The sequence below is a fragment of the Myotis brandtii genome, unplaced genomic scaffold, assembly GCF_000412655.1.
Source record: "Myotis brandtii unplaced genomic scaffold, ASM41265v1 scaffold601, whole genome shotgun sequence".
NCBI classification, from domain to species: Eukaryota; Metazoa; Chordata; class Mammalia; order Chiroptera; family Vespertilionidae; genus Myotis; species Myotis brandtii.
Genome location: NW_005370276.1, coordinates 166927 through 177773, shown reverse-complemented (window position 1 = coordinate 177773; position 10847 = coordinate 166927). Strand labels below are relative to the sequence as shown.

Here is a 10847-nt window from a genome sequence, read left to right as displayed (position 1 = left end):
ACCAGCCACGCCCCCAGTTGGGCCCCTGCGCCCGCCTTCGCCCGAGCGAGGCACCCAGCCGCGCTGCCCATCTCACCTGGGCCTCAGCAGTACACCCAGGTGTGGTCCTGGTCGTAGGCGTAGGAGGTTGCGCACCAGAGGAGGTTCTCCCTGGACCCTTTCCGGGTGCAGTTGAAATAATTCTTGTTTTTGTAGATGAAGGGGAAGTGGCAGGGGGAGCCGGGCAACAGGGAGGTGATCCCTTGGGAGAAGGAGACCAGAGAATGGTTATCCCCGCGCCTTTACGCACCCGCGGAGGCTTAGGCACGCGGTGTGGGCGCGGCCCGGGCTCCCGTGGGAGCGGGGTGAAACGCTGGCCTAAACCTAAATGCCAGAGGAGTTCTCTTTCTTGGGAAACGAGATGAGTTTAGGACTTGGAGAAGGTGGGGGTGGAGCTGGGGGAGGGCAAGGGGAAAGCAGGGGGAGGGGGTCAGAGGTGGCGGGAGAGGGACAGAGTTTTGTCACTGGGAGAACCAGGCAGTGGAGTGAGGCTCGCAGAGGACAAGCGACAGTGGGTCCTCTCTATTCACAGACCCCCCGATGGGAGAACTCGCCTGCTCGCTGACATTTCTTTGGGGCCCCTAGATCAATGCTGGCGGTGGGTCTGCAGTCCTGGGTGGACACACCGAGCGGTGAAAAAGGAGCCGCCCAGGCCCGCGTCCCCAGCCCAACAGGCCACCCTCCGCCGTCTCTCACTCTCCTGCTGCAGACAGGGCCCTCCCATGGCACACACAGTCCTTCCCCTTTTGTCTTTCTCTGCTTCTGGTTGGCGATGTTGCCGTTTTCAATGGCCCTGCGCATAGCGCTGGGGTGCTGGCTCCTTCCCCAAGCTCAAGGCGGCTGCCACGTGTCTCTTGGAGAAAATGTGCCTCCTTCCGGGCACCCGTTATTGGCCATTAACAAAAATGATCTAAAACCTGAAAGAGGGCTAACGTATTGCCACATGACCTTTCCCTGTCGCTCCAGACTAGTGTCTGTGGACAAGGTCAGCCCGTAAGGGTCACCTGATTCTCTACCTCAGCGAGAGAGAGAGAGAGGTGAGACACATCACTTGCTTGCCTCCTGCATGCATCCCAACCGAATTGTGTATTGAACTTGCAACCCAGTATGTGCTCTTGGCTGGGAATTGAACCCCTGACCCCCTGGTGCATGGGCTGACACTCTAACAACTGAGGTGGACCCTGAATTTTGAATTTCATGTCATTGTCACCTGTCACAAAATGTGATTCTTCTTTTCTTTTTAAAAACCATATATATACAAAAATGTAAAAACTACCATTAGATTGGGGGCTGTATGAAAAGAAGCATTTGTCCAGCCCTGGCCAATTAGTCAGTTGGTTAGAGCGTCGCTTGATACACCAAGGTTGTGGGTTCAATCCCGGGTCAGGGCACACACAATCAACCAATGAATGCATAAATAAGTGAAACAATAAATCGACGTTTCTCTCTCTTCTCCCTCCCCTCTCTCCTTCTCTCTCTCTCCCTCTCTCTCTCTCTCTCTCTCTCTCTCTCCCTGACCCCCTGGTGCATGGGCTGACACTCTAATGACTGAGGTGGACCCTGAATTTTGAATTTCATGTCATTGTCACCTGTCACAAAATGTGATTCTTCCTTTTTTTTTCTTTAAAAAAAACCCATATACAAAAATGTAAAAACTATCATTAGATTGGAGGCTGTATGAAAAAGAAGCATTTGTCCAGCCCTGGCCAAGCTTTTCAGGTGGTTAGAGCGTCGCTTGATACACCAAGGTTGTAGGTTCAATCCCGGGTCAGGGCACACACAAGAATCAACCAATGAATGCATAAATAAGTGAAACAATAAATCGATGTGTCTCTCTCTTCCCCCTCCCCTCTCTCCTTCTCTCTCTCTCTCTCTCTCTCTCTCTCTCTCAAAAAAAAAATCAATTTAAAAAAGAAAGAAAGAAGAGTTCGTCCAGATTTGGCCCATAGGTGGGAGTTTGCAGACGACTGCTCTAGGGAAATATAACTTTGTTTGACTTACTATCTGCTATGGATTGGAGGCCCCGACTCTATAACTTGTAGAAGATTGATGTGCTGCAAATAATTTTTGTTCAATAGAGATGTCAATAGTTTCTATCTGGTAGATAGGATAACCCCAAAGGTTTGATAGCCCTTTAGATGTGAATGGATTTTATATCTAATTTAGCAATCTTGTTTCTGCTCAGCATTCTTTTCTTCACTGATTATATTATTTCAGTGAAGAAATCTGTCCTTTGAACTGGCTTTCTTATTCTTCTAGTTTTCTTATTAATAGACTAGGTGCCCGGTGCACAAATTCGTGCACCAGTGGGTTCCCTCGGCCTGCCTTGTGGGATCGGGCTGAAATTGGCTCTCTGACATCCCCTGAGGGGTCCTGGATTGTGAGAGGGTGCAGGCCAGGCCAAGGGACCCCACTGGTGCATGATTGAGGCTGGGGATGAATGCAGGAGGTTGGCCAGCCAGGGAGGGACCGAGAGAGGGCTCCAGGGCCTGTTCGGCTTGTCTTACTCAGTCCCGATCAGAGGGACCCCAGCAACAAGCTAACCTATAGGTCAGAGCGTCTTCCCCCTGGTGATCAGTGCACGTCATAGCGAGCAATTGAGTGACCTTAGCATATTATTAGCATATTACACTTTGATTGGTTGAACAGCCGACCGGTCGACTGGGCACTTAGCATATTAGGTTTTATTATATAGGACAGTGATGGCGAACCTATGACACACGTGTCAGAGGTGACACGCGAACTCATTTTTTTGGTTGATTTTTCTTTGTTAAATGGCATTTATATAAAATAAATATCAAAAAATATAAATCTTTGTTTTACTATGGTTGCAAATATCAAAAAATTTCTATATGTGACATGGCACCAGAGTTAAGTTAGGGTTTTTCAAAATGCTGACACACCGAGCTCAAAAGGTTCACCATCACTGATATAGGATTAAAAAAAATACCTTAAATATTGCCGTGGCCAGTGTTGCTCAATGAGTAGAGTTTTGCCCCATGCACTGAAGGGTCTCAGGTTCAATTCCTGGTAAAGGGCACGTACCTGGGTTGCAGGTGCAATATTTGGCCCTGGTTGGGGCACACGTGGGAGGCAACCTATTGATGTGTCTCTCACAGCAATGTTTCTCTCTCTCTCGCCACTCTCCCTCCCTTCCACTCACTCTAAAACAAAAAGTCAATGGAAAAAATATCCTTGGGTGAGGATTAACAAAACTAAACAAGACAAATAAACAAAAAAAATTAAAAATCATATTTATGCTACTTGTTCATCAAACCAATGAGAACAGGACTCTGCCTTATTGGTCACCGTACAGTGTCTGGCTCACAGTAGGGCTGGAGTAGCATTTGCTGAGTAAATAAATGAAGGGGTGTCCCATGCCCACCCGATCCCCATCCCCAGATTACTGATGTCGGCACAGAAACTCCACAGTCCATCCTTGTCCATGTTCTCTGTGGTTGGACACCAGAGCTTGTTGTCTTCGTTCTCAATGCATTCAGAGATCACAGTGTTTCTGTAGATGGAGGGGAAGATGCAGGACTTGCTGAGGGAATTCCCCCCGAACTCTGAAAATGACCGTACAAAGGTTACGGGTCAAGAAGACGAAAAGGACTTCCATTCATCACACACCAACGATGGGCCTTGCTTTGTCTCATGAAAGGTAATATAATATTGGACACTCCCAAGCAACTTCTCGTGATGCTATTATTTCCGCTTTACAGATAAGTGAGAACCCCAAAACCATTGACACCCACACATTTTACTCTCTACATTAACTGGGCTTTCTTGTTCCATGGGCTTCATCAACAGGACTCTACTATTCTAAGAAATTCTTGCCCGGGAAGATCAAAGTTGCAAATATTGTAACTTCCGAGAATTTCCTGAAAAACCATTTAAATAAACATCAGACCTTTCAATTTTTAAATAAATTATGTCAAAAAGACTATTTACCCTTCAACTGTAATTGAAAAATAAATTTTAAAAAGTTTAAAAGATTATTTACTCTTTAAGATACTTTGAATCCTTCTCAGAAACGTCACCTTGTCGTGACCACCCGTTCTAAACTATATTATTACCCACACCCAATCCTCATCACATCCCCACATTGAGAGACCCCCAAAACCTAACTAACATCCCGACTTTGCTCTCTTCCCTCCAAGATGCTATTAAGACACTGTCAAGGTGGTGTTCTTCCTTACATTATGCAATAAACTCAGCATCGCCTAATTAAAAGGCTGCTTTGGTGGGTTCTATGGGGAATCAGAATTACACCAAGAGTCCTGGCCTGGGTTTAGAGGCAGAGGGAAAGAGAGAGGAGGAGAAGGAGAGGTAGATGTAGAGGGAGAGGGAAAGGAAGAGGGATTAAGTGATTAAGAGAACAATTTTTGAAGCTTAGACTTCCTGGGATCAAATCACAGCTTTGCCATTTAACGACCGAACATCTTTGAGCCTCAGTTTCCCCATCTATAAAATGGGGCTACTAGAGGCAGAGGGAAAGAGAGAGGAGGAGAAGGAGAGGTAGATGTAGAGGGAGAGGGAAAGGAAGAGGGATTAAGTGATTAAGAGAACAATTTTTGAAGCTTAGACTTCCTGGGATCAAATCACAGCTTTGCCATTTAACAACTGAACATCTTTGAGCCTCAATTTCTCCATCTGTAAAATGGGGCTACTGGTCATATATATATTTTTTAAACTCATAGGGGTTGTTGTGGCATATAAATGAGTTCTTGCATGTGAAGTTCTTAGAACAATGCCAAGCACATGGCAAATGCTTACTAAAAGTTCACTATATTGTGACCATTATTATTTTTATTATCTAATGTGTCCAAGATCACACAGCTGGTAAGTGGTAACAGCAGGAAAATGAGTTCTTGCATGTGAAGTTCTTAGAACAATGCCAGGCACACGGCAAATGCTTACTATTGCCCTTCAAATGCTAAAAGGTTTACTATATTATGACCATTATTATTATTTGTATTATCTAATGTGCCCAAGATCACACAGCTAGTAAATGGTAACAGCAGGAGTCTCACTCAGGTCTGACTTCAAAGCCCATTTTTCAGATGATAGGCAAGGTGGAAAACTCCTATTTCTGAGGCATGTGGTATGTTTAAAACACAGTGACAGATCCTTTATAAAAATGAACTCTAATCTTTAAAAAAAACCTTGAAGTCAGCCTTAGTGTCCTCATTTTGCAGGTAACAAACTGACCAAGAGATTTGATAACTTTCCCAATGTAGCGGAGGAAGCCAGAGCTAAAGAGTACCTTTTCTTCCAGGACCTATTCTCGGGCATCTGTTTGGTGATTTAAGCAAATTCTAACCTTTGTAACCCACCACACCATTCTTTTGACATTGTTCTGTAAATGCTGGCTCTGACTAATATGTAGTTGTAGATAATCATCGAGTCGGTATAAGAATTCCAGGACCTAACTTTAAAAGATAACAGACTCTGACCTTCTGTCATCCCCGTGCTGGGAAATTTGTTGACCTTCAACTGTAAAACCAGGATGACATAAAACTAGGATGACAAAAACCCAGAAGGGCTTCACTCGATCAGTTTCAAGGACCGAACGAGGATAGACTGTGCTGGTGAGAACTTAGTCCCCTCCACAGAGAACTCTCCACCCCGCCCCTGGATCTCTTTGTTCTGTTTCCCCTCTCTCTCTCCTTGTAAAAACCTCTTTCTGCACTGAGAGTTTGGGATGGTCCTTGGGAGGAGAGTCCTCCATCTTCTCAGGTTGCTGGCTCTTGAATAAGCCACTTTCCTTCTCACCAGCGCCTGTCTGACGAGTCCTTGTGCTTGTCACCGTGTACTCTCTGAGAAGACCCTTGGTGTCTGGCCAGCGTGGCTCAGTGGTTGAGCGTCGACCTATGCACCAGGAGGTCAGGGTTCGATGCCCGCTCAGGGCACATGCCCGGGTTGCGGGCTCGATCCCCAGTGTGGGGCCTGCAGGAGGCAGCCGACCAATGATTCTCTCTCATCATTGATGCTTCTATTTCTCTCCATCTCCCTTCTTCTCTGAAATAAATAAAACATATATATATTAAAAAAAAGAGGACCCTTGGCTTCTAGAATAGTGCTCAGCTCTCCACCTTGCCACCATCCCGTCATGAGGGCCATTGACTTCCACTCTCCTCTCCACCGCGCACCCCATCCTGGCTCCAGTGCCTCACCATTGATTTCACAGTATTTCCACTGCTTCATCTCATCATAATTGGAGGTTACTGAGCACCACAGCTTTCCGAAGAAGCTCCCTTCCGTGATGCAGTTGCTGTAGGACTTTCCCCGATAGATGAAGGGGAAGATGCATCGTGGGTAATCTGTATGGGAAGCACGCAGGAGGCAACCGATCGATGTGAGAAAGACACATCCATGTTTCTCTCTCTCCCCCTGCCCCCGCCCCAATCCCTCCCCTCCACACTCTAGAAACCAATAGAAAAAAATATCCTTGGGTGAGGCTTAGCAAAAAGAACATGAACGGAATCTTTCTTTTTTTTTTTTCTTATTAATTTAGAAAATTAAGAAAGAGACAAAGAATACAATGGTCGACTGGTTACAGTCCCTCCGTTCAGAGAGCACTATTTGGTGAACGTTATTACCCATCATTCACATGATGTTTAGTTTCCCAGAGCATTTTCCATGCACACGTGTCTGTTATAACCTGTCTGCAAAAAAATACATACGCGCACACTGTCTTTTTTGTAGCCCATGATTTACAGAAACCCGCTGACGGGACAGTGTGGCTCCACTCACCTTCCACCAAGCATGGCTTCCAGTGTCTGTCATATACCGCTTTGGTTGCACACCAAGGTGAAAGGCTACCTTTTTTGGTGCAAGAGAAGTAAACAGACCCCTTGTAGATGAAGGGAAAGACACATGGAGCCTGGCTATCTGAAGAACAGAAGACAAAACAGGAGGGGATGTCTTGATTCTTGGAAAAGTTAAACCATATGCACATGTAAACAACTAGTTCTTTTTAAATATATATATATATATTTATTGCCCGACTGGCGTGGCTCAGTGGTTGAGCGTTGACCTATGAACTGGGAGATCACAGTTCAGTTCCCGATCAAGGGTATATACCTGGGTTGCTGGCTCACTCCTTGCACCCCTTGTGGGGCGCATGTGGGAGGCAACCAGTCAATCTATATGTGCCTCTCATCTCCCTCTCTCCTTCCCTTCCACTATCTCTGAAAGCAATGGAAAAAATATCCTTAGGTGAGGATTAACACACACATACACACACACACACACACACACACACTCACACACACTGTACACACTCACACACGATGACTCATAGAATCTGGGCCGAAATGGTGTTCATTTTCTGGCTCAAAAAAACCCCCCCCACAAAAATAACATCTCAAGCAAGCCTTCAAGCTCCCATCTTCCTCTGTCTGCCAGCTGACAGAAGAAAGGCGATGATGACCCTCCCCAGCGGACGTTAGATAATGTTTGTAGCCATTTTCGGTGGTTACAACTGGGAAGGGGGGACTGGCAGTGGTGCTGCTGAAACTACTGGGTAGAGACCAGGGATGTTGCTAAATATCTTGCCAGGCACAGGACAGCCCTCCAGAGCAAAGAGTCATCCGCCCAAATGTCAGTAGGGCCAAGGCTGAGAAACTTTGATAAAGAGGCGCTGGTAGAGAATGCTGACTCCCTCCCCCCACAGGATGGTGGGGCCACACAGCAGAAGGACCCGGTGTCTCTGAATCAGATGAGTTCGACTTGAACCCCTACTTGGTTCAGCCACTGACATTCGGGAGTTGTTTGTTATAACAGTTGGTCTGTTACTCATACAGGCGGACAAGACACAAGCCCCTATCTTCAACCTAGTAGCCCCCTCTTGCTCCGGATCAGACCCTCACCCTGGAGAACCTGGCAATGACCATGACAGGGATAAGGATGTTTTGGGACAGAACGGAAAATGTAGAACTCCATCTTTGAGCCTCCCCAATGGGTGGGTACAACTAAGGTTCCTTAGCAATATTGCATTTCCTACCTCTGGGTCTCAGAACTGTTTGGTCTTGTTTTTTTGCCAAGTTTTAATGAGTTAAGATTTAGAAAGTACTTAGCAGGGTGCCTGGAGCGTGGCAGCTGCTCAACAAATGTCAGCTATCATCATCATCACTGTCATTGTCATGGTCATCAGTGACTTTCCTCAATGATGGGCAGCACTGGGTCAATGGGGTGCTGGTGGTGAGGGGGAGGCAGGCAGGTGCCCCCTGTACACAGCATTAAGGCTATCCTTGGGAGCTGTGAGTAAGAATCAGCACGTAACAGACCCTATTAGCCATCTGCAAAGTAGTCCGGCAGATGGTCTAATCTTCTTAACTGGGTTAAAATCCTCCATAATCCAGGCCCCGTTGACCTCTCTGTTCTCTCGCCCTGATGAACATTGCCTTGACCTTACTCCACGCTCTTGCTTGCCTTTGGGGGCTTTGCTCATGGCCTCCATCCTGCCCTGAGTGGCTTTCTTCTCTTCCTAGCTTTACCCCCTGTTCCTCCCCCATGAAGACTTGGTCCAGTCTGGATTAATACTCTTCCTCACTCAATATTTGATTTTTCACAGAGAGGAAGGGAGAGGGACAGAGAGTTAGAAACATCGATGAGAGAGAAGCATCGATCAGCTGCTTCCTGCACACCCCCCACTGGGGATGTGCCCGCAACCAAGGTACATGCCCTTGACTGGAATCGAACCTGGGACCCTTCAGTCCCCAGGCTGACGCTCTATCCAGTGAGCCAAATGGGCTAGGGCTTTCCTCACTCTTATAGTACTCTGAGCCAATCTCTGAAAATGTACTCACCAATTTTTAAAAGAATATAATGATTTGCTTTTGTATTTATCACTCCTATTCACTGTGAGCTCTCTGAATATAAGGCCTGGCCTTTTAAAAAATATATATGTTTTTATTGATTTCAGAGAGGAAAGGAGAGGGAGAGAGAGATAGAAACATCAATGATGAGAGAGAATCATTGATTGGCTGCCTCCTGCACACCTCCTACTGGAGATTGAGCTTGAAACGAGAGAGATAGAAACATTAATGATGACAGAGAATCATTGACTGGCTGCCTCTTGCACACCTCCTACTGGAGATCGAGCTTGAAACCCGGAACCCTTCAGTCCACAGGCCAACGCTCTATCCATTGAGCCAAACTGACAAGGGCAAGGCCTGGCTTTTATTTATTGCTGTGTGTCTGGCCCGTAGTATTGTGACTGGCACTTAGAAATCACTCAACAAGTATGTGCGGAATAAATGAGTTTATGAATACATGTGGAGGGGGATTTGGGGGTACCGAGTTTCAGCACTGGAATGTGGGTGTGGGCTCAGGAAGGCATGGCTGACCAGAATGAGACCCATAAGTGGAAAGGCTAACATTTAATCAAGCACATTGTTCCCTGTGTGAATAAATTGGGTTCTTAACCTTTTGGGGACTTCTCTGTTGTTTTAAGAAACCAGACCTTCTCTCTAGGAAAAGCTTCGTATGCCCTTCTGGTAGAGACGGCAGTGTGTCCACCAAAACCAGCTTCATTTTCCTCCCAAATGCACTGCTGAACGACACTGCCCAGACTCCCTTGCAGCTAAGCATCATGTGAGTTCTGGCTGGTGGAAATGGGAAGAAGTGATGGATGTTACTTCCTGGCCTGGCCAAGCATAGGCTCTCCTCCAAAGTCTTCCAGACTCTCTTGGTCTTTGTCTGTCAGCAAAGAATCCACAGAGCATTCTGAAGTCCTTGGGGATGGTGGAACCCCAAGATGAAAGAAGCTAGATCCCTGCCAACTAGATGCACCCTCATTGGATTTCATAGGAGCAAGAAATAAAATGTTCTTGGGTGAAGCTTCTGATGCTTTGGAGTTTGTTACAATAGCTGTTCTCACTACCCTGATAAATACACACTTTTAAAATACAAATCCAGGGTCTCATGGACACGAGTGCTTGCCTAGTGGCCCCAGTTAGGAATCTCTGGAATATAGAATGTGATCATTGAAAAAGAACTTCATGGACCCGGCTGGTGTGGCTCAGTGGTTGAGCTTCGAGCTATGAACTAGGAGGTCATGGTTTGATTCCTGGTCAGGGCACCACGCCGGCTGAGTCCCCAGTAGGGGACATGCAGGAGGCAGACGGTCAATGATTCTCTCTCATCATTGATGTTTCTATCTCTCTCTCCCTCTCCCTTCGTCTCTGAAATCAATAAAAATACATTTTTTTTAAAAAAAGATAAAGGACTTCATGGAATTAAAGTGCATGAGTATGAGTGTTTTTTGAGTTTTAGCCAAGGGACAAGGATGTGCCAGGCAGAAAAGGATTCTAACTGTAGAGAATATTTCGCCATAACTTTCACGATTATATAGATAATCAAGGTCTCACTATGCTGACCTTACAATCTTTGGGTGGTTAATTAATTAATTAATAATTTTTTTTGGGGGTGGTGGTGGCTAATTTAGATTCCTAGATACGTTAAGAGTGTAGCTGCCCTGGCTGGGTTGCTCAGTTGGTTGGAATATTAATCCGTGCACCAAAAGGTTGTAGGTTTGATTCCCAGCCAGGGCACATACCTAGGCTGTAGGTTTGGTCCCCAGTTCAGGCACATACAGGAGGCAACCGATCAATGTTTCTCTCTCTCTGCCTTCCTCTCTCTTTAAACTCAATAAAAAGCATATCCTCAGGTGAGGAAATAACATTATACTAAGTGAAATAAGCCAGTCGGAGAAAGATAAATATCACATGATCTCACTCATATGTGGGATATAATGATCAACATAATTTGATGAACAAGAATAGATCCAGAGACAAATGGCA

General features: G+C 46.0%; 1 protein-coding gene across 1 annotated transcript in view; it reads right to left on the bottom strand.

Annotated features, from left to right (window-relative positions):
- Positions 1–83: 83 nt before the first annotated feature.
- ELSPBP1 (epididymal sperm binding protein 1) overlaps positions 84–10847 on the bottom strand; it is a 12641-nt gene continuing 1877 nt past the window's right edge. Inside the window, exons 2-5 of the mRNA XM_005879477.1 lie at positions 6796–6929; positions 6216–6362; positions 3447–3605; positions 84–241 (exon numbers count right to left, since the gene is read on the bottom strand). Of these exons, the coding sequence (XP_005879539.1) occupies positions 84–241; positions 3447–3605; positions 6216–6362; positions 6796–6929 (598 nt within the window). The remainder of the gene's footprint in view (positions 242–3446; positions 3606–6215; positions 6363–6795; positions 6930–10847) is intronic.